At 42.4% G+C, this 21,458-nt stretch overlaps 1 protein-coding gene across 1 annotated transcript in view; it reads right to left on the bottom strand.

Moving 5' to 3' along the window:
- sema3fa (sema domain, immunoglobulin domain (Ig), short basic domain, secreted, (semaphorin) 3Fa) overlaps positions 1 to 21,458 on the bottom strand; it is a 57,258-nt gene that overhangs the window by 22,493 nt on the left and 13,307 nt on the right. The window contains exons 3-4 of the mRNA XM_088423196.1: positions 3,694 to 3,854; positions 3,546 to 3,608 (exon numbers count right to left, since the gene is read on the bottom strand). Coding sequence (XP_088279322.1) covers positions 3,546 to 3,608; positions 3,694 to 3,854 — 224 coding nt within the window. The remainder of the gene's footprint in view (positions 1 to 3,545; positions 3,609 to 3,693; positions 3,855 to 21,458) is intronic.

Here is a 21,458-nt window from a genome sequence, read left to right as displayed (position 1 = left end):
TTGTTTTATTTCCCAATCACCTAACACATGATAATGAAAGCATCCTGACTTGGAGCAAAAAAAAAAAAAGAAGCTATGTTAAAAGAACCATTTGCATAATAGATAATACCCCACTGGTGGTTAATAAGCCCCTCTGCCAAGCTTAAAGCCGTCACATCTATCATTTCCTCTGCTGGCTTGTTTGGCAGCTCTGTTCCACGCTCGGCCCCGGGCCCGAGCCCAGATCACTTGGGGCTGTCGGGGAGAATTTAAAGAGCAGAATTGAAGCAGCGTGTGAGGACTGCTGGGGATTCTACTACTCAATGTACTGGCGCTAGAAAACGTGAGTAATATGTTTGGTTCGGCGTGGGGATGACTTCAGAGGTCACACTGGCCATCACAACGCAAGCGAATCAGAAGCGCTCCTGGCAGTTTCTTGTTTCGGTTTGATAAACCGGCTGTGTCCTCATACAGTTAGGAGGGATCAAATTTGCATGTTTTAAAAATTCAATTCTGAATATGAGACGCCTACAAGATTATCTGAGTGGTCATCCTTTGGTGTATATTGATGTTTTACTGCTGAAAACAGCTAAATTAGTAAAGATGCCTCTGATGATATAACAGGTTCATGTCACTTCCATTGAAATACATTTGAAAAATAAATTCAAAGTTTACTTGTATATTGTTAAAATATGGAAGAAGGCACCATAAGTGTGCATGTATGAGCATAGACCTTCCTCATTTCCATTAACAACCCAGACTCAACTAATATTATTATGCCATGAACAGGTAAATGTATTTCAGCAAATAATTGGTAAAGGAATAAAAACCAAAAAGATGAATTTATTACTAGTCAACCCCTAAGAGGGGATATTAGAGTTGTTCACGGTATGCTGCAGCCGTGATACATATTTTAGGGCATTAGAGTTGCATGTGAAAACATAACATACAAAACAAAGATTTGCGTATGCAAGATAGGAGATGAGCTATTTTTGGCAGTTCTTAGCAACACAACAGATGTGCGAGTCTGAGGCTTGTTGGCAAGCGCGTCCGCGCGCGTGTGTGTGTCGGCGTATGTGTGTGTCCAGTTGTGTCCCCCCCCACTGAGAACGCGGCAGGAATGATTGCCTTTGACCTCCTGCCTCGCACCGACATCCACTGTCAATTGCTTCTGAATTGTCATCATCTGTCTGGGCCCCTAAAGAGCAGGTGAAGATTGCGGTGAAGACTTGTCCGCTGCCAACCGACATTATTTCTTTTGTTTACTGATGAAATTTCAAAGCCGCAGACACGGACTGCTCAGACGAAAAAATGAGAGGCCGATACCAAGCAGCCCAAGGCAGAGAGAGAGAGAGAGAGAGGCAACGGGTCAGCGAACATTCACAAATGAAGATTCCAGTTGGATAAACAGCAGCCTGCTCTCTCTACCTCGTCACTCCCCTCCACTTCTCTCCTTCTGATGAAATGTGTGGGTGTACCTCAAAAGCAAAGAGATCTGGCTTTTGTATGCATTTCAATGATTAGCTTCCGCCCTGTGCAGGAGAGAGAAGGGGAGGATTAGCCCCTGTTTGCATGTGTGGATCGTATTAACACTTCAGAGAAGTCTGGAAGCTACTAAAGGCTAACTGCCCCTTTTTTGTTTGCCTGTTGTTTGGACCGCAAAATGTGAAATAATTACAAGAACATGAATCGGCGCTTTCCAGCAGGATTTTATCCAGAAGGCAGCAAAAAATGGACAAAAGCGCTACAAATTCGAAACCTGACCTCATGAGATTTGACCTATCATGCAAAATGGTAACAATAAATAGTTCCCATGTTTTATGTGAAAATTGGACCAGGTCTGAATGGAATTGGCTCAGTTACCTGTCCATCGCAAAGTAATAACAAAACTACAAGGCAGATGCAGTTTCCAAAAGTGTATTCAAGAACGTTGTGTTGTTGTGAGTCACACTGCCCCTCATAAAAATACAAAGTACGATACAATACAGCAAGAGTGCCCATTGTTTGGGCCATATTGGAAATTGCACACACTTTTTTATTGTAAATCCTTGAAATAATCCAACTTTGGCAAAACGTCACGACCAGATTGAAAGTGATCAAAAAAAGCTTCTAGAGCAGGGATGGTCAACTTGAATGATGGAGGGAGTCAAGATTTTTCATTAGCGTGACTGAGAGGCGCTACATAGAGGGGGACACAAGCTCACACCAGATGAATGCAAAACTGAGAAATTTTGAATGAAACGTACAAAATAACACGTTTTGGGGCAATTGGGCTAAAATGAAGGCATTAAACAGTTTTTTTTTCAAGTATTTCAAATGAAACACTGGGTAGGCCACGTGAAGCTTTGGGCCATCAATTGCTTATCCACGATTTAAGATGTCTTGTTGTTTTTTGGGAACATTTATTCAAATTCACAAGTAGGAATGGGTCAAATTTGTGCATTATTTTGCCCAAAAATGGCTGCCACCAAACAAAATGGCTGACTTCCCTTTGAAATTTAGGCATGAGTCCTCAAATGTTTTCTCTTATGATAAACCAGTCCACCCAATTTCATGTTTTACCATGTTTCACATATCAAGGTGAAAGTGGGTTTCTAACTTTCCAGGGGGTGCTACCGAGTTAGTTTTAGAGAGTTGGATAAAGGCGATCGGACACGCCGAGGCCCCCAAAAAGGCGACTCATTCATGGGAAGAAGAATAATAAATAGCAATTCCAAGATGGCCTTCACCCCGCCTGAGTATCTTGGGTCCTATAAATACGCGTACATACGTATGCGTAATATGCCGTGATGCATGTGTTCTATGAAGAGCGTCCCGCGCGGCCCATTCCGAGGAACTGCTCCCTCGAGCGTCATTGAGAGCAGCTGTTTGCAATCAGCAATCAACGCTGTCACTATCTTGGATGAGAGTGTGACAGCCAAGTGGCACTGTGGAAGAAGACCCCTACCCCCACAATGCGGGCCCCGCTGATGACATTAACGCGGTAACAGTAGTGAATGACTCGGGACCCCCCCGCCCCCCAAGTCAACGATATTCAAGAGAACCACAAAAAAGCTTTAATTGATGCAGTCAGACTCTTCTTTCCAAGTGCAGACGAGCACCAATACCTGGCCTTATTTCAAGGTATCGGTATTCTAATATGTGTATCGGCTGCTCTCTTAGAGCGGTTCTATGATCATGAACTAGAAATTGCCAATTAGAAAAATAATCAATTTTGTCATTTTTATGAAATTTAAGGAAAATACTTCATTGAAATAGGTAGGCCTTTAAACTGACCTCTCATTGTTTTTGGAGGGGAAATTTTGTGTATCAAAAGTAATAATACTTTGTATCGGTGACATAGAGCTGAGTACTTGTACTGGTATCGGTATGAAATAAAGCAGTATTGAACACCCCTACCTTGCTCACTTTTATAAGGTATATTTTCAAGCAGTTAGGTCTAGATCCAAGACTGGTAACAAATGTGATTGTCTAGATTTTGGTATGTGTGAGGTGCATGGTCTTGTTCATCTGGAGCAAGGACGGGAAGCCATGGTGATTTTTGATGTTGTCTTTGTAACACTCACATTGGTGTCTTTTCCAGACAGGACACATTCAGACTTCCTCTGAGGGGCAACAGGCCAGTGGATCTTACAAAAAGAAAAGAAAAAAAAAAAAAATCAACAAGCCGAACTGAAGGACTATAGTCAAACCCCTTCGCATTGCAATCCTTACAATGAGCGGCTCCTTGTTTATGTCGTGCAGATCCAGAGACAGGATGTAATCTTTGCTGCCCACATACATGCGGTCGTGGTCCTCGTCCATGCGAAGAATTCGATAGTCGCTTGAGTTTAGCAAGAAAGAGAAGTGGTGAGCGGTGCCGGTCGACTTTAACTCTGTCAAAGAAAGAGAAGGAAAATAAATGGTTTTGTTTGAGGCTGTGGTGGTAGAAAAACATACCGTAAAATTGGAAAACACAAATCACAGACGTGGTCATAGGGGATGGTGCGCCGGCTGCTCCGTTGTGGCGCCAAATTCTCAATTTATCCTCTTGCTTGGATCAGCCGTGAGGGTATCTTTACTACTTTGCACCACCCGCGTACACAAAGACACATATAATGTTGCCACATGGGCATAAACAGTAGTAATGAGGCAGAGAACCCTCAGACGCCCCAAAGTTATTTTACACAATACAGTCCTTATTTTAAAACATCCATGAAAGTACATGTGTTTTTTTCCTAAATATATATAGCTGTATATCCAACCACAGCGCCGTGAAGGAAGTGGTGTAATGATTACACTCGCGTCCATTTTCAATGTGTCTGGACCCTGTCCCAGATCTTTTCGAGCAAAAAAAGAGAGACTGCGCCCCAGATTGGTCGCCAATCATTCAATTATGGAAGCCATCTTTCAGTCATAGGAGAAATTAGACTCACAAATCAAGATACAACCATAATGTCGCAATTTTTGGTCAATAATTGAAACCGCGAATCAACAGCATCTACGGTACAGAGGCACAGTTGGGATAGGCACCAGCAAGCCAGCAACCCTAGTGAGAATAAGCTGCTTTAGAAAAGGGAAATGGATGTTTTCATTCCAACCCAATGCCACTCTGCGGAGCTCAGAAGGGTTGGAACTGAAACCCAATATTAATCAGCCCTGTATGTCGAACCAAATCATAATAACATTCCATTTAGTCCTTTTCTGATTTTTCCACGTCCTTGTTGAACAGCGACAGGAATAATCTGTCGGGCAGTTGTAAGTTAACCAAATACAGATACGACTTCCTGGCCTTCCTCACCTTCTTTTTGCCTCGGAATGACGGTAAAGACCAAATTCTTCAGCCGCGGAGACCCGCTCTCTCCCTAACGTCTCTAATCATATCACGCGGAATGTTGCAACATCCGTCCCTCCTTGGCAGGTGGGAGGCTTTCAGGGAATAATTGCTCGGTGGAAGGAAGACAGCCCGGTGTCCACCCGGTACCTCCCAATCTCTCGCTCCCATTCAAATGTTCTTGGGAAAGGAAGCCCCCACAAAGCCCAGCATATATTTGCAGAGAACGCCAGAGGACCTACTCATGTTCCTGTTCAGTGGGAGCAGACAAACACCCCTGCTGCTCTGTGGCTCGCTCACGAGGAATAGGATACATAAGATAAAATACACTCCCGTTGACGGGGAGACGCCAGAACATCTGCCTGCTTTATTTGGAATCAAAAGTCATACATGGTGTTGTTTCCACTTGAAAAAAGACATCTTCAAATCAGTGAATTCAGTGCCAGAAGGTCTGCGGGCTTCTCAGCTGCCGCTGGGAGTCCTTTCAGGAGGTAAAACGATATATGTGACTGCTTGCTGGCGAAGAGGGAATCAATCTCTCACATGCCACGACGCCTCACACTGATCACATCTGCACACAGCAGGCGTGTGAATGGGAACCCACTGGTGCTAAATGGTGAATGCGATCCTGCAAAGATGTCTCGAGAGCTTGCATACTATACACCCGTCTGACTTTGAACCTGTGGGTGCTTTACCAACATCTGCTTAGAACCTGACATTCTGGCTCGATCGTTTTCTCACAATTACCCCGCAGAGTTTTCTTTCAGGTGGTCTTGGATGGGTTGATTTTGGTCTGCACCCAACTTAAATTGTGTGTGTTAATGCTGGACCAAAGGACAAAAAAGGTACCAGTCTTTGAGCGGACAGACTGGATTTACACTTCATGTCCAAATGCCTGATGCTTAATTAATACAATTATTGCCACAGGTAGTTTATGATTGTTATAAATGCCACAAGATGGCACCAAAGCACTAGGTTTCTATTAGACAGAGCTTCGGCTTGTTTCATAGAAGTTTAGCCGCTCAATCCAACACGACCAAGAGTGCAAAAATATTGAATATGCAGTGCGGATGATTGGTGCATTTATGACAATGTATATCCCATCTTTGCAATGATGACACACTTAAATTGGATTTTCAGCAAGTTCTACATACATTCGAGTCTATGGCATATATCCCAATTTTCGAGAGAAAAAAAGGAGGGACTTGAACCATGGGGCGTAACTCAAGCATACAGGTCCAGTTTCGATGTAAAGAACCAAAACTGGATGAAGTAGAACGTACACAGACCTCCACCAAAAATTAATCATTATAATCAGCACTCATGCAACACGCTGGGCTTCTAATTTATTTTTATATAAACAATGACATACTTTTTACAAATACTGTAGGTCAGTCCGAGCTTCGGCATCAATTGTAATCTGGGAATTATGTACAGTGTAATTGCGGTTTGGACAGCAACTATTTCACATTCATCCTTTTTCGGCTTTCCTCGCCCAAAGCCCTTCCGGCGAATTGTGTTAATGATGTTTTACTGTGTGTATGAGATGAAATCAAACAAAAAAGCAATAAAGGACATCACACGCTCGCGGAGGTCTGCATATTTCTGATGGCTTAATGTTTGGTAAAGAAGCAAGACAGCCTGCGGTGTGAAGAAAAAAAAAACACTTCAACACGTCTTGCGTGTTTGCACATGCTCGCAAACCCCATTTTACCACCCATCTGCATTTGCACTTATGAACTATAAAAAAGTGCAATATACTGAAGAAGCCTATAATGTCTGAAGAAGGCGAATAAATGAACAATAAAATACCACGGAGGACACTTAATAACGCCACTTAGGTGAAATCTCCTTGCCTCTATAACAAAGCCTGCAGAAAGATGCATTACACATTTATGTGGGTTACGATGACACTATAAAAAGACATTCATCAGGACATTGGAATTGGTAAAACTGCACCCTTGCATCCATGAGACACGTAATGCCTTTGCAAAGCGGAGACATGCCTTAACACAAATATTGCCTGTAGCGTGGTGAGATAACAACAGCGGTATGACAACAGCAAGCCGCCTTCATCCGTGTACGTTTTTACCACTCATTTATCAACGCTTGTATTCAAAACGCCTGGAAAATGTTAGAAAAACACAATCCGCCTTTGATATCGTGTTAGAACGCACAATTCAAAACCCACGGGGAAATTCAACAATGACAGTGTGTGTCTCCGAAAACCACAGGGTCTGTTGTATATTACTCTTTCCAAAGCAGCGATGACTTTGTAATTATTACCAGACAAAGTGAAGCCGAATGCACTTTTTCTTTCTGTGATGTTAGTCTTTTGTTTCACGTTCTTAGTGAAAATAACATGTGTTTGATAGAAGCCAACGTGTTTCCCATGACTCTCTTACAATGCAAAGACCTGTGGGTGTAGTTCACCTGCTGGATGCGGTTTTTCAGCGAAAAGAGATATTAGCGGCTGAGAAAAGTTGTAGCTCTCCAACATTCTGAGCACTTCTTGTCATGCCGCTAACAGCCTTCCAAATCAAGTCTCTGCTGAAAGATGAAAGGGGATTTAGAGGCGGGGGCAGAAAGATCCGACACACTTGTCCAGGCATCTGTGGCATGTTGCATGCTTGAATTCTTGTTGGCTTGATGTCGGGGCGTGGCCCCTCCGTGCTACGGCTTGTCTGCAGCCGTGCGTGCACAAATGAAGACCCCTCCAGTGAAATATTGATATAATTTACAAAGCGGGAAATACATATAAGCTTACTGATAATTATTTTTCAAATGTGAAAACACACACATGAGGAGTAAAACGAAAAACGTGCATTTGTGTTCTTACTCCTCCTACTGTGCATGTTATCATGGCAAACAAATCGCACCACAAACATAACTAAAATGTCTGTTTTATAACGCCGGACTGATGTGTGACATGCATCAAGATGCTAATGCATCCTGACAGACAGAAAATTCAAAGATGGACTGAATAGTCATAGAAAAAAACTAAAGAAGCTATAGTGGTTTTTCTAGAAGCTATAATCTGGTTTCCTCTTTTTTTCTGTTCAAGCAAACGCATTAACATATAATATTTGCCTTTGTGCCTGTTTGTCGTACTGTATCTCGATGCCAAGGAGCCATGTCGAAGTGAGTTGAGTAACTTTGCTTCCATAGTTCTTTGTGGCATCTATAAGCAATTACAAACCTTTTTTTAGGAGGTAATTACTCGAAGGCTCGGTCCTATCAACACCGCAATTACATTGTGGTGGCCAATTTCTTGTTTTCATTTTCACTGTGGTGAGTGACTTGTGAGACATGTTATACAAGCACTCAACACAAGCAGTCGCTAGCAACAAATCACTTCCTAATTTCGCATCACAATCATGGAGACTGTGGTTCCGCTCAACTTGTGCTGAGCACACACTTACAAAAGTCACAATCAGAAACAATACATATGTTGAGCATTCATGTATTGGAAGTATTGAAGTATTGTTGAATTTGATAATGTTATCAAATAATGTTTTTAGACATTCAGACCAAGGTTTGCTGATCTTTGAGTTATACTATTTTGCCCATGAATGTTTGCTTGATCTGTGAGATGCTATTGGTTGGTGGCCAGTCCAGGATGGATCCCGCCTCCCCACCAAAAATCACCCACATGTAACCTCTAATAAAAACAATCCATCAGAAATGGATGTATGGATGCTTGGTGAATTTAAGACTTGAATTCTGCGTATGGTATTGATAAGTGACTTTTGCCTACCAGAGAGACCTTTCTGGGCTTTGTGTCGGGCTCGTAATCACTCCCTCACCTCCGCGGTCGGGGTTGGGACTATTGACTCAGAACACGCGTCATAGAAGCTGATTGCCGCTTACCTGCGCCTGTCAAGCAGAAATAATTGCAAGCAGATTGCGCCTTATCTCTGCGCTTCCGGATGCTGTCGCTCAGATGCTCTTCACGCTCGTCTACCACTGATACACATGTGCGTGTGCGCGCGTGTGTGTGTGCGCGCCCACCAAGAAATAGAGTTCTCTGATCCCCACATCAAATCACAAGACACCTGCCCGCCTGACTGCCTACATGGCTGGAAAGCAGAAAAAACATTGATTCAAGGAGCAAAGTGACTTCCTGAGCGGAATAAATAGAGAAGAGATTATAACAAATCTATATCTGCCATTTCAGATGACAGGAAAGGTTAATTAAAAGCTCAAGGGAAGATCTTACGCATATTTCAGAAGGAGGAGAGGTCACATGCTATGCCTTGGTATCAGATCCAAAATGTCTTTATTATGCCTGGGAATATGGAGCGATTCAAAAATGAAGAAGACTACATGTTTTATTTCCCTTTGAACAAAGCCTCAACCGGACATATGAAAGACATTTGACATTTTAATAGCGTGTATACAACGAAGAGTGAAATTAAAGAATGAAGCCTATTGCAAAAAATGTGTGTCGGAAAACGTTTAGAACGGTTGGCAAACAAAGGGCAAAAATGTTTACATAATTTCAGTCCTTGTGTTTTGAAGAAAAAAAATGTCACAAATATAATTATGACATGAAAACATAAAAATGTGCATTTTCTTGGTTAACCCGCTAGAAACAGATTGGTCTTGGCATAGATCTAAACAGTCTTTTAAAGTAATTAAAAGGTATTTTTTTTCCTTATTCTTCAGATAGTACTTTCCACAAATCGTCTTTATTCTTAATTTCTGATTGTCTAATAATAAAGTCTGACGGATTTATCTGATTGTTTTGTTAACGTTCCCTTTAGCGCAGCTCCATCTAGTGGATGCATACCGCAACCCCAACCACCTGTAGCTAATAATGTGGTGCGCCTTATATATGAAAACGGTTTTAAAATAGGCCATTTGTTGAAGGTGTGCCTTATAATGCTGAAAATACGGTAGGGATTATAACCCCCATCATGTTATACCGCCCTGCCAAATGCCGACGTGTGACTGCCAAGGACCTAATGCTCTTCCCTCGTCATCCACTGCAAAGGACAGCTGCCTGTGAAAGGTTAGAGTGCACGAGGGTTCTTGGGTGAAAGCTCATCCTCAGCCTCTAACACACTTGGACATAATCTGGATTATCTCTGGGTCGGGAGAAAGCATGGTGGCCATGATGATACTAGAAAAGGAGGTTTTTTTTTTTGTATTATAGAAATTTACCATTAGACTATGGACTCTTTTAAAGATGTCTTTTTATTGTGTGCTTGTGGCCTTCACGAAAATTAAAAGCTTGCCAATTAAAAAGCATTGATATGTGTTTTGCAGCTGGTTTGGCATGGTGGCTGTAACAAGTGGGGAATTTATAATAATAATCAAGGGAATTACTGAGACGGTCTGAATAATGATAGCGAGTCGGTTTGAAAGAGTGAAAATCGGCCTCTCCCAAGCTAACCCCTGACCTTGCACTCAGGACAAATACTCTGCGTTTATCAGTTGTGCTAACACTCACAGAAGCACAACACTCCCTTGCAATTTCTATTTATGGATTACTCAGGATCCCCTCTTTCAGCCAATTTGATGAAGTTAATCTCAAGCAGAGCAAAGATGTCCAAAAATCAATTTCTCATTCATTTGGAGCATCTCGTCTATCAAGTTCACGGCTGGTGTGTCGCTAGCTGGCGGCAAAAGAGATGGGGAGCAATTAGGAGGTAAATTTAGCAAGATCATTAGATCCAAGCGTTGTTGACTCAAAATCCACCAGGGACAGCAGCCATCTCGACCAACTCTGCATCCATGAACCTCCCTGCTGTCATTTTTCACCCGCAACACACAAATGGTTTAGCTAATGGGGGAAGGGGCCCGGCTGCTGACTTAAAGGACATCCATTCATCAAAAAAAACGCTTGTAGAGACTCTGTGGAAACACTTGAGTCTAAGACCATATGGCCAAAGCCAAAAGTAGTGAACTGCTGCAGGAGGGGATTTGTATCATAACCATGACATGGCAGGTGGAAAAATAACGATGCCGTGTGCTAAGATACACAAAAACGGTGATTGCAATCATAGCTGCCATTTTACACAATAAAAGACATGTCGTCTATATCCACATCTTTGAATTTTGTTTTGGTTCCGGAGTTGAGGAGGAGAGATTTTGCACCAACTAAGTTAACGGAAAAAGTTTCATTTATTAGTTGCAACGTTTTTTTGCGATTTTGTGATTAAACATGGTCAATTATTGATGGTACTGTTAATGAACTATTTTTTGGGGGTGATGTGCCAAACGTTTAATGCTTTATTTATAAAATATCATATCTGTTTATGTATCGGTTGGCAATGCCAAGGGCGAAAAGAAACATCCGAACATCACTCATCTTGTTTCAATTTTGCATGCCAGAATTGCTTGGAGCATTTCCACCAGGTTAGCATGCTATCATTTAAAAACAGTAAAAAAAAAAAAAAAATTCACTTTGCCCTATCTGTGCATGTTTTGATTTATTACCTCGAGCTTCCTCTCTTTTTTGGCTTGGCTGATTTTATCATTTACAGCCTGTCTACATCCCAGCGAGTTGAGATAACGCAACTTTTCTGTGGGTTTCTTCATTCTTTCCTTTAGCCGCCGGCATGCCGCAGGTGGGAGAAGCGGGGGGGGGGGGGTTGCAAGTGTGATGCATCTCCCATGATATATTTAACACTCTCCGACTCAAACTTCAACCCGTCGTTTTCATTTTGTACTAAGTTGTCGAAAGGGACATTTATAATAATGGAAAATGCTTACATAAAGCTTTGAAATGAAAATTTTGAATTACTTTGACAAATAAGGTATATATTAACACAACTGGTCCATTGACTCATAGGAAATTCACGTCACGGCTGTCACTTAGGGTGCAAAAAAAGCTGTCAAATGATTGATGACGAATGTGACATTTCTGCAGATTGTGCAGCTCCAACACAGTTCCAGTTGTCTCAGAGTCTGGTGGAGTTAACAACATGAGCCAAGAGTTGCATTTACATGAACTGACTCATGAGTTACATCTTTGTAAAAAGCAAACAGACAAGGCCTGGCGAAATACAAAAATAAATAAATAAATTCTACAAATAAATCAACAAGTGTTTAGGAAAGACTCATTAGTTCACCCCTTTGAATTTTAATTCTACATCAATTCCAAATGTGTGGGATGAGTTTGGGGAAGGCCCCTTTCGGTTCCAGCATGACCAATCTAGGCATGCTTAGATGTGTTTAGTTTGGAAGAATTTTAAGAAAAACCCCAACAAACCTCCCTAATGTTCTTCTAGAGCCAAATTTTGCTTCCTGAAGGTGTAATGAGTAATATTTCTCCTTGTGATGTAAACAGTGATCGTCAAGATTTCATCAAAATGACACTATTACAAAATACAGCATACAGCTCATTTCCCGCACTAACAGCGATGCATTATTTCACTTCTGCTTAGCAGCTATGAAGAAGTTCAGTGTTCAATGAATAACTCTTGTGTCCACACACATACACACACCGTGTGATGCATTGTTAGCTAACCTGCAGACGCGAGACGTGCAGGAAATGTTGCAATAATAAATGTTGCAATAATGCAAAAAGTAAAGCAGAGGCACAGATTAGCTAACAGGGAGCTATATGCCGCATATTGCCTTCATTCAAAGAAAAAAAACATATTGCCTTCATTCAAAGTTAGCTGGGATAGACTCCAGTGCGCCAATTTCCCTAATAAGGATTTGTGATAAAGAAAACGGATGGACGGATTTTCTGAACCAGGCCCAGGCAAGATAAAGCATACACTTAATGAATTCAGTCGCTGGCTGTCGAACGTAGCGGGCGGCTCAACTTGTATCCTTTAATAAGCTCAATCCAGTATTGGGCGTCAAGTCCAAAGGTCACTTGGAGGTCTTTAATGTGCATCTGAGACAACCCTCAGTCCCAAATGGCTCGCTAATAGAGCACACAGGTCGGCGGCATCTGTGAAGGTATCCTACAGCAAGCCGCTAATGGGCTGCGGGCAGAAGCCCATCTGCCCCGGCACGGTCAGGATAATACCACAGGGTGTAACGCTGCACACACCCACTTGACCCCACTGTAGAGAACAACAAAACAAGGGTCACCATGCCCCCAACTGACCAGGTACACACTCTAATGCCATATGACAACTGCGTAGCGCTCAACAATTAAGCGGCTGGCTGTTAGACCGTTCTGTGTGGAGCTCGGATGGTAAAGTCCCAGTCGGGGGCCGATGGGTGGAGCTGCTCTTTTTTTTTTTTTTGCTATTCTGTCCGATTTAATGCGATGTGGACGCTGAGTAACAAAAGACAGAAACAAGCAGTATATCCTTTGAGAACCCAGGGGGTGGAGTGAACAGCCCCACGGTCAAAGGTTTCTCATTTAACTCAGGTTGTCGATACATGTTCACATACATTATTCGCAAAATCTCGGCGGTATTGGCTATCAAGTAACCTTGAGCATATACAAAATCATACACTAAAATATTTTTACGTGTGAACCTAATTTGACTTTTTCTAAACTTGTACATAGAGGACAGCGGGTACTGTAACACCACAATTAGACGTGCATTGAAAAAGTTTGGAGAGGGTCAAATTAAGTTTACACGTTTATACACGTTACAGTGCATTTAAGGTCATCCTAATAAATCAATCCGCTTCATTTAGGGGGAAAGGTGAATGCGCATTTGTCAATACGTGTCTTGTGATCAGTAACCAGTCTAGCATTCCCTGCAACTCTCACCCAAAAGTCATCTGAAGAAATACAAATACATGGAAAACAACTGGTTATTCAAAAGCGTATTCCGTTTCTAGGAGCCCATTTATAACAATATTAACTATATACAAATCTATAACAGAAACATGCCCTGTTTCATTTCTCAGAAGTGACTAAACTTTCTTCTGGTATCTTCATTGCAAAAAAATGATAGAACAACCAATGACATGTGCCAGAGTCTGCACTATTATACTAACTTGTGAGTATATTTAGAATTCATTGATTATAGAACAGGAGAGGGCTGCTCACTCACTGATTCCATTAGAATTTATAGACTATTCGTCATTTTCTCAGATATATGGAACAATTTGTGTCAGTACTAAACATGGAACCGTTCCTTTATTTTTTTCTTCCAAAGTATGTAACAGATGTCGACAATGGCCAAAATGGGGCCCCTGCAAGAAAATCTGATCAAACCTAACAACCCCCTCTTCCTTCATTCCATTAGCATCCAAGTGGGAACCCGCAGATCAATGGCCTTTTTACGGCCCTTATAAGATCTGCAACCGCAAGTCAGGAAAGAGCAAATAAATTAACCAAAAATTTCCGATCAACTCTATGCCGTCTGCTCGAACAAAAACACGCGGCTCTTAAATCCCCGGGAGCAGTCTAGGAACAATATTATGGTTTCTGTTTAAGGCCTTGGTGAGAGCAGTGCTCCATGTATTTGTGTGTGTGTGTGTGTGTGTGTGTGTGTATTTTCTGTGCCCTGAATACACACACCAACAATCAGTCCAAGCATTAGTATTTTTCCCTCCCTGCAATCAAACTCAAAAAAAGGCACAAGTACCGGATGCCTCTACAGCATTGTCTTGACGATAATCCAATGGTGTGATATCTCTAAACCCTAATTTTGGATGATTGTCTGTGCGTGTGTCAAGAGTATTTTTTTCACAGCCAACTGTGGTAATGTTAATTATTGCTCAATAATTACGATGACAAAATCTTATGTTCGTGGTCAGCACGGAGCGTGACAGTGTATTTCCACTTTATTATGATCACAAGTCCAAATGTTGGACGGGACCCCTGTTTCAGGGGTAGGCAACTCCGGTTCCTCAAAAATCCTGATTCAAATGATCAGGATGGTTATCATGTTTCCACAGAAATTACTGATGAGCTGATCGTTTGAATCAGGTGCAATGGGAGAAGGACAAAATGTAGCATATAGCTCTCATGGAACTGGAGTTCAAGAACAAAAGACGAAAAGACATACCATCAACGCTTCTTGCTTTGACTGTGGTTGTTTATACAGTAATTCAATTCGTTCACAGTACATGACTGAAACCCTTAAAACAGACTCAAACTACTATTGGCACAAGAAAAACGACGTGTGCCCAAAGAGATTTGAACGATTCCAGCGGACCAAAATGTGAACGCTCAGCATTGAATGGGAGAAACAGAGAATCGTGCAGTGGTGCATTTAATACATCTGTCCAAGTGGGGGGTAGCGAAGACATCCATCATTTCTTAACGGGAGAGGGGCTGATGACGGAGTTGACGATAGCGGGACTGGCGGGAGGTGAAGTGAGAGGGGACGCGGCCTGGGGGAAGGGTGACAGCATTGGAATGCTATTATCCATTCGTTGGGAGGTAGTTTTGGATGCGCCGGAATTAGGCAGGAAAGCACAACTAAGTATGGCTATGATAACAGATTGTTGATTCATTACATCTTGAAGCAATTGGAGCGAAAATGGAATTCCCTTGGCGACAACCAGCAGAGGCATTGATTGCAGACGTAACTTCTCTTCTATAGTGTTTACACCAAATTCGTCCCATCTTTTAAGAGCACTTCATCACTTGTAAGGACTGCAACAACCCTGGTTGTTTTGCGGAAAAGCCAAATATGAATGTTCCAAGTTGGAGGCAAAATTGGTATCATTCTTTTGTCTTCGTTCAATCGTGATGCCTTGCAGAAGTAATTCTGTTTTCCACACCGACTTGGGCCGCCGCGTAGTGCTAACCGAGCCTTGATGGATGAGCACAATCAGAATAGTTCACTTGAGAACCTCTAGCTCACCGCATGACCCTACAGATTGTGTGGAAAATGCATGACTGGGTATGTGTTGTATGAAAATTAATGGATTGGTTGATAACTTTTCAAATGTTAAAAAAGTCAATTTTGTACATATTGTACACATTAGAAAATGCCCCCCCAAAGGATCTTGAGAAAAATGCGATTTGCAGTAAATTGCGACATCACCGTGGCAGGCACGTTTTTAAATGTTGGATTAGATGAACTTCTACGAAGATCAATGCTCCAATTTCCTTGAAAATAAAAGGAGAAAGCAGTCAGGGGTTAAAGAATCATCAGTATTTCAAGCACTTGCATTTAATGCGAGAAAGAAAGTGTCACTCAAGATGAAGTGTGCTGGCAGCCATTAGATCTTTAATGGGAATTGTCTCCACACCGAAGGGGCCTCACGCTCTCATCCCGGCTGGCAATTAGAGCAAAGCGAGCTCCAAGGTCAGCCTGACTGACAGACCTTTAGATTACTGTCTGTCTGTATAATCCACGCTCTTTTTTCACTCCCCTTTGCTGACTGACATTCTCACCCCTCCCATTCCCCTAACCCCAACGCCTGTTGATTTGTTGGCTTTCACGTTTGACAGACAGATGGGACATCCTACCCTGCGACCCCGTGGCCTTTATTTCGCCCGCCCGTGACCACAAGGGTCAGTCTGTTTCAGGCCAGTTGGGAAGAAAGGGCTTGCAAAAGGCCCTAGTTTGAGGAAAATCCAAATTAAAAAGGGGAACATCTGCTGAATGGCAGTCAAAGGTTTTTCTGTCAAATTCAGACAATCCAAAACAGAACGTCTGTGTTGAAGTAACCACATCCAAACATGTGGTTTACATGACCCTCCTAATTGATATTGACAACAAAGCAATCACAAGAGTTTCTTGATAATTGCGACTCACAACATGTCAAGCTTACAAATGTTTGGTTGGGTATATACGAGATGTTGATTCTAGATCCGCGTTGAATTATTGCTACTTTTAGAAATGAATAATTATGACTTGGTGATACTGAGTAACAAAAGTAGGCAAATGGAGCTATGCATAATATCTAGCCGGTCTGAATTTTTGATCATACATTCATATGATAAGGTGATGTTTGGATTCAAGTGTAATTTTGGAACGGAGTTGGCATGTATTGCATCATCCGAGTAGGAATTCGCCAGAACTTCCATATCCTGACTGTAATACATTGACAGAAATTGATGGCACATTGCAACTTTGTACAAATGTTGTTCACATTCTCACCTTAGGAACAGAAGTAATAAGGCAGCAAATAGTCTACCTTGGGCGCGGAATGTGAACTCACTCAACTAGCCACTTTTTGAATCTTGAAGCCAATTGAATCCATGCATGAAGTGCGATCAAAAGCAGACAAGCAAGGTTGATACGCTGAAGTGGTGTTGTCTTCAGCAATCTGCTTCAGTTAGACACCTGGGGAGATGCTCACGTAGGAATGACAAACCAGAGTGAAGAATGAGAGCAAGACAGATAGAGAGCAGGAAGGGAGAAGGAGGAGGAAGGGAAGAGTCTTATCACTGGTGAGAAAGGCAGCGTCCGAGACCGATCTCGGTCACAGTTCCTTCCAGCCACATGCTCGTCAAGGAGGAGGCCAGCGTAAGCACGGAAACACAGAGCCTTCTTATCTCATGCCATCATACCCTTTTATAGGTCTGAGATGATACAAACAGAATGATCTGCACAAGCGTTGCAGAGGTCTCCTCAATGGTACTCCCTGTTATCTTACAATCTTACTTTTCAGTTTGAGTGTATTTTCTTTAACTTATCAGATGTGAAAAGCAATGATGTCTGAGGTTTGTTTGCAGCCTGTCGTTTTTGGTAAGGCAAAAGAAAATACAAACCACTAAAGAAGAAAATCTGTAGTGGGCTTTGACCAACACAGTAAACCATACACACATTTCAACCATCAATGTTTAAGTCCTCTCATTTAATATTTCAAAGACAATAACTGAAATTTTTAGCAATCATTTTATTGATTATTATATCCATCTGTGCGCACAGCTATCTTTTGTCCTTTTTTAAAAAGATCTTGGATCCACACCAAAAATTTCTGACTTCCTCTTGGGCTCGCACTTGTGCTTTGTACGCTTAAATAATGGCAATATATTGAAAAGGACCTTAAACAATTCAGTGCACTGACATGTGTGCACTGACATGCCCAAAAGTTGCTCTTGGGTTCACAGTGTAATTGCCCAGAATGCATTACAAAGCTTTGTGACTAATTAATCACGCACAGATGCTTTAATAGGACAGTGTAATCCAGATACGCTAGTGAAAAGCCACATTTCATGCTCTGTACCAATCCTGTATAGGACTGATGCTGACAGAATCAAAAGCCCATCAACTAAATGAATTCCCAGCGTGTAACGCTCACTAAATGGGATTACAGGTCAACAAAAGGACCATTGTCACTTTTCTTTGAAATTTATGGCATTTCTCACCAGAATCAACAGCATCAAAACCAAACCAGATATGTCAAACATTTGTCTTGCCAAGTAGTCTCATCGGGTCTCGGCGTTAGTCTTTATTATGGTACAGAGGAGACGGGCATCATCGGCAAGTTTATCGATGGTGTTTGAGGGGCTGATGTGATATATGACAACCGGAGAACCAGAGAAATTTGTCTGGTTACTCTGATGCGTGCATTTAGATTTAGATTCCGCAAGTGCCAATGCCGGCGTCATAGGCCACTCCTCTTCTGCTTCCCAGGCAGCGTGAATGAAGTAAATTAATGATGGTCTCAGCCTACACAAACGCCCCTCGTCTATTGAGACCATGCGGTCCATTCACGGGGATGAGTGAGGCGTCGACACAAACAACAACAATGACAACGGCAACACAGGAGGCCTCCTTCCTCCCGCTTTTTCATTCATCCATATGCATGCTCTCACACGCATATGCCACAGACGCCACGGACCTGTGTTGCCAACATGCCTTCAGGGACACCTAGAGAGGGTTCCTGAGAACAGGACAAGCGAACAAAGCTCGGAGGCAGAAGGGGCGTGAAGAGGGCAGGCATGGAGAAAATCTTGGCATCGAGTCTATGCGAGTCGCCACAATCGCCAGGCATAAGAGGCCATCTCCTCCCCTTCGCAGTCAGAACATTATCAGGGCGCCCATCGGTGCATGAAGCCGAAAAAACAAGGCCTGGAAAGCTCACGTTCGATCGTATCCTGCCCTTCCTGCCGAGAAGGGTTCGGGGGGTTCCTGCCCCTGAGGCATGACCTTCAGACATCGACAGCACTTGCCAGAAACTGCAGCCGCTAGCGCAAAGCCATCCGACAGGAGCAAGGGACATCCAACTCAAGATATAGCGAGGCTTTGCGTCTTACTCCGGTTGTGCATAAAATGGCGGTCACTCGAACTGAGTTGTGAAGTGGTCGTTAGAAATAAATACCTCATCAGAGTTTGCACGGTCGTCGAGACTCGGCACCCGGAGGTTTTTGCACATGCACAAAAATGTTGATCCGACTAATAAATATTACATTATCTTATGAAGCAACCAGTCAATAAAAACCCTTTGGACCATGCATCAATGCCTTTGTCATTACTTCACTGATGGCCTCTGATGTTTTAGGACAAAAAGGGTTTCAATTTGCAATCGGTTTGCAATCTCTGATGCTTGAGTGATAGCTCAAGATAGACACATATGACACGGATAGATGACACTGACAGAATTACAACTTTATGGAAAAAAATGGGTTCAAGAGTTGACCAGTGGATGGAAAGGGCTTTTGATAGGTAAAGCGGTGTTTTCCAAAAAGTGAATTTGAGGATCGGTAAAGTGCTTAGGACAAAATATGGCGTTGATTCAAATGATTAGGGTATTTTTCAAGATACAGGTGTGTTTGAAAGAGATGAATCGAAAACATGCAGGATCGCGGCCCTCCAGGACTGTAGTTTGAGACCCATAAAGCACTCTATGAGTGCAAGGCTTGAAATAAGCAGTTTGACATAAATGTTTGATTATGACGTGCTGTTTGGCTAACGTATGATTAATAACCCTTTCAACTCGATTTTGGCTTTGATGGTAAAATTGAACAGCCATCACTGATTTACTATATGAGTAAAAGGCATTACTATTTACACAGCACATATATACACTACACCTCAAACCTTAAAAGTAGTAATGACATTAGCATCTGACTGCGGATCAGTTTTCACCAATTAAAGCATCCTGTGTGTATTAAAGTGGGGGCGCGGACCGTATAGTCCATACGGTGAAATACAGCTCTGACAGCAGCAGGAATGTTCCAGCTCTTTTTTTTTAATCCAATAGCGGGGATACCACTTTTGCAGCCTCCCCAAGGATCATGGTCAGGCTTCATTTCTCCCACAGTTCAAAGACAGCATCCTGGTCTTCAGCCAGGACTTTGTACACGCCGGACATCTCTCACCTGAGACACATTTAAGGCAGCGTTTGAGGTTCGCCAGCCCCTGCCAAAACTTTAAAAACAACCGACATCTCATTTAGGACTGAGATGTTTCCCATAAAAGAGCGAGAGACTTTGACTTTTTTCAGGCTGAGCGGACCATTACCGATTATGTTTGCCTTTTAAAATCCAATACTCAAAAATGCGTTTGAGCAAATCCTGACATCACTTACATTTATGAGGCCCGATGTGAAGGGGTGTGTCTGGGGAATTCTTTTCAAACATATTCCTCTGAACACATCATGTCCCATAAACACATGAGAAAATTTCTGAGGGGCGTTAACTGCTTGAAAATCAATATTTATAGCAGCTTTTATTTAGTAGTGTGGCTTTCCCTCCTCAGCCAAATTGCTTACAACACCTTCTACACGATGAAAAGTGTCAATAGCTCACGGAGGCTATTGACGGGAGTACTGAGGAGTGGTGGCAAGACTCCAAGTCGTCAAATGTTGAGGGAAACCATCTCCACCGAAATTCATCCACAGCTAATAGGAAACAGACGCATAATCTGTCCTGGGTATTCCCACATACGCCCACACCCTTTCTCCAATCCCTACATCTATTCGCTCTTGCGAGCTGATAGCAAAAGTGACACAGGTGCCCTGCAGCCCATTAGCGCTAGCGGAGGCCCCGGCAGCTCCCCTTCTGCATTTTCCTCAATGTCCTCCTCTTCCTCTGACCGCCTTCACCTCTCCTCTCCCACTCCCTTAGCTATTTATGATGTTCTCTTCTAACAGAATGTGGCCTTAAAGAGACAACAGAAACGGGCGTGCTGAACATCAACATTGTGGTCATGATACAGATTGCGCGTTGAACCGAATTTGCTGAGATGAAGCGGTAGTTCGACAATGTGAGTGTACAAAATACAAACAGTACAGAGGACCCTCGGATGTTGATTCACAACCGGTTCTCAGAGGCTGGTCAATCTAGGATTTGTCCACATTTTATAATTCATGCCTTGAGGAAGAGTGGAGTTGCTAGAAGACACTTCAAATAACCTTATAACACAATTAATGTGTCGTGTAAGGGCAAAAAGAAGCAATATGAGGGGAAAAAAATCAGATAATAAAACACGAAGCAAGAATCAGATCCGTTTTTAGTTTAAGATGATGTCAGGTAATAGAGAATGACAGGGGCATTGGTTTATGACAGTTCTGTTTCTATTGTGTTGGCGTAATCCAAATTTAAAACCTACTGACACTAATGCAGTAGTTAAATGTGAAAGACTTCTGGGTCTTAAATATCAAACATTCAAAGGGAAACTTTGTAGCAGTAATTTAACTTGCCAACTACTTGGTCTTAAATATCACACATTCAAATCAAAACAGTATGTACTGGAGTAATTGAACTTGCCATCTTGTGCTGCATGACCACATACTTTTATACCGTTGCGCAAACTTGTTCATTGTGTGCCCTTTGTAACCGCAAACTGTTTTAATGGAGGGACAGTCATGAAGCAAGGACATCCTGTAC

This window comes from Hippichthys cyanospilos, chromosome 9 (genome assembly GCF_059441005.1).
Source record: "Hippichthys cyanospilos isolate Australia breed blue-spotted pipefish chromosome 9, RoL_Hcya_1.0, whole genome shotgun sequence".
Classification (NCBI taxonomy): domain Eukaryota; kingdom Metazoa; phylum Chordata; class Actinopteri; order Syngnathiformes; family Syngnathidae; genus Hippichthys; species Hippichthys cyanospilos.
Note: the sequence above shows the minus strand (reverse complement) of the source record. Positions and strands in the feature narration are given on the sequence as shown.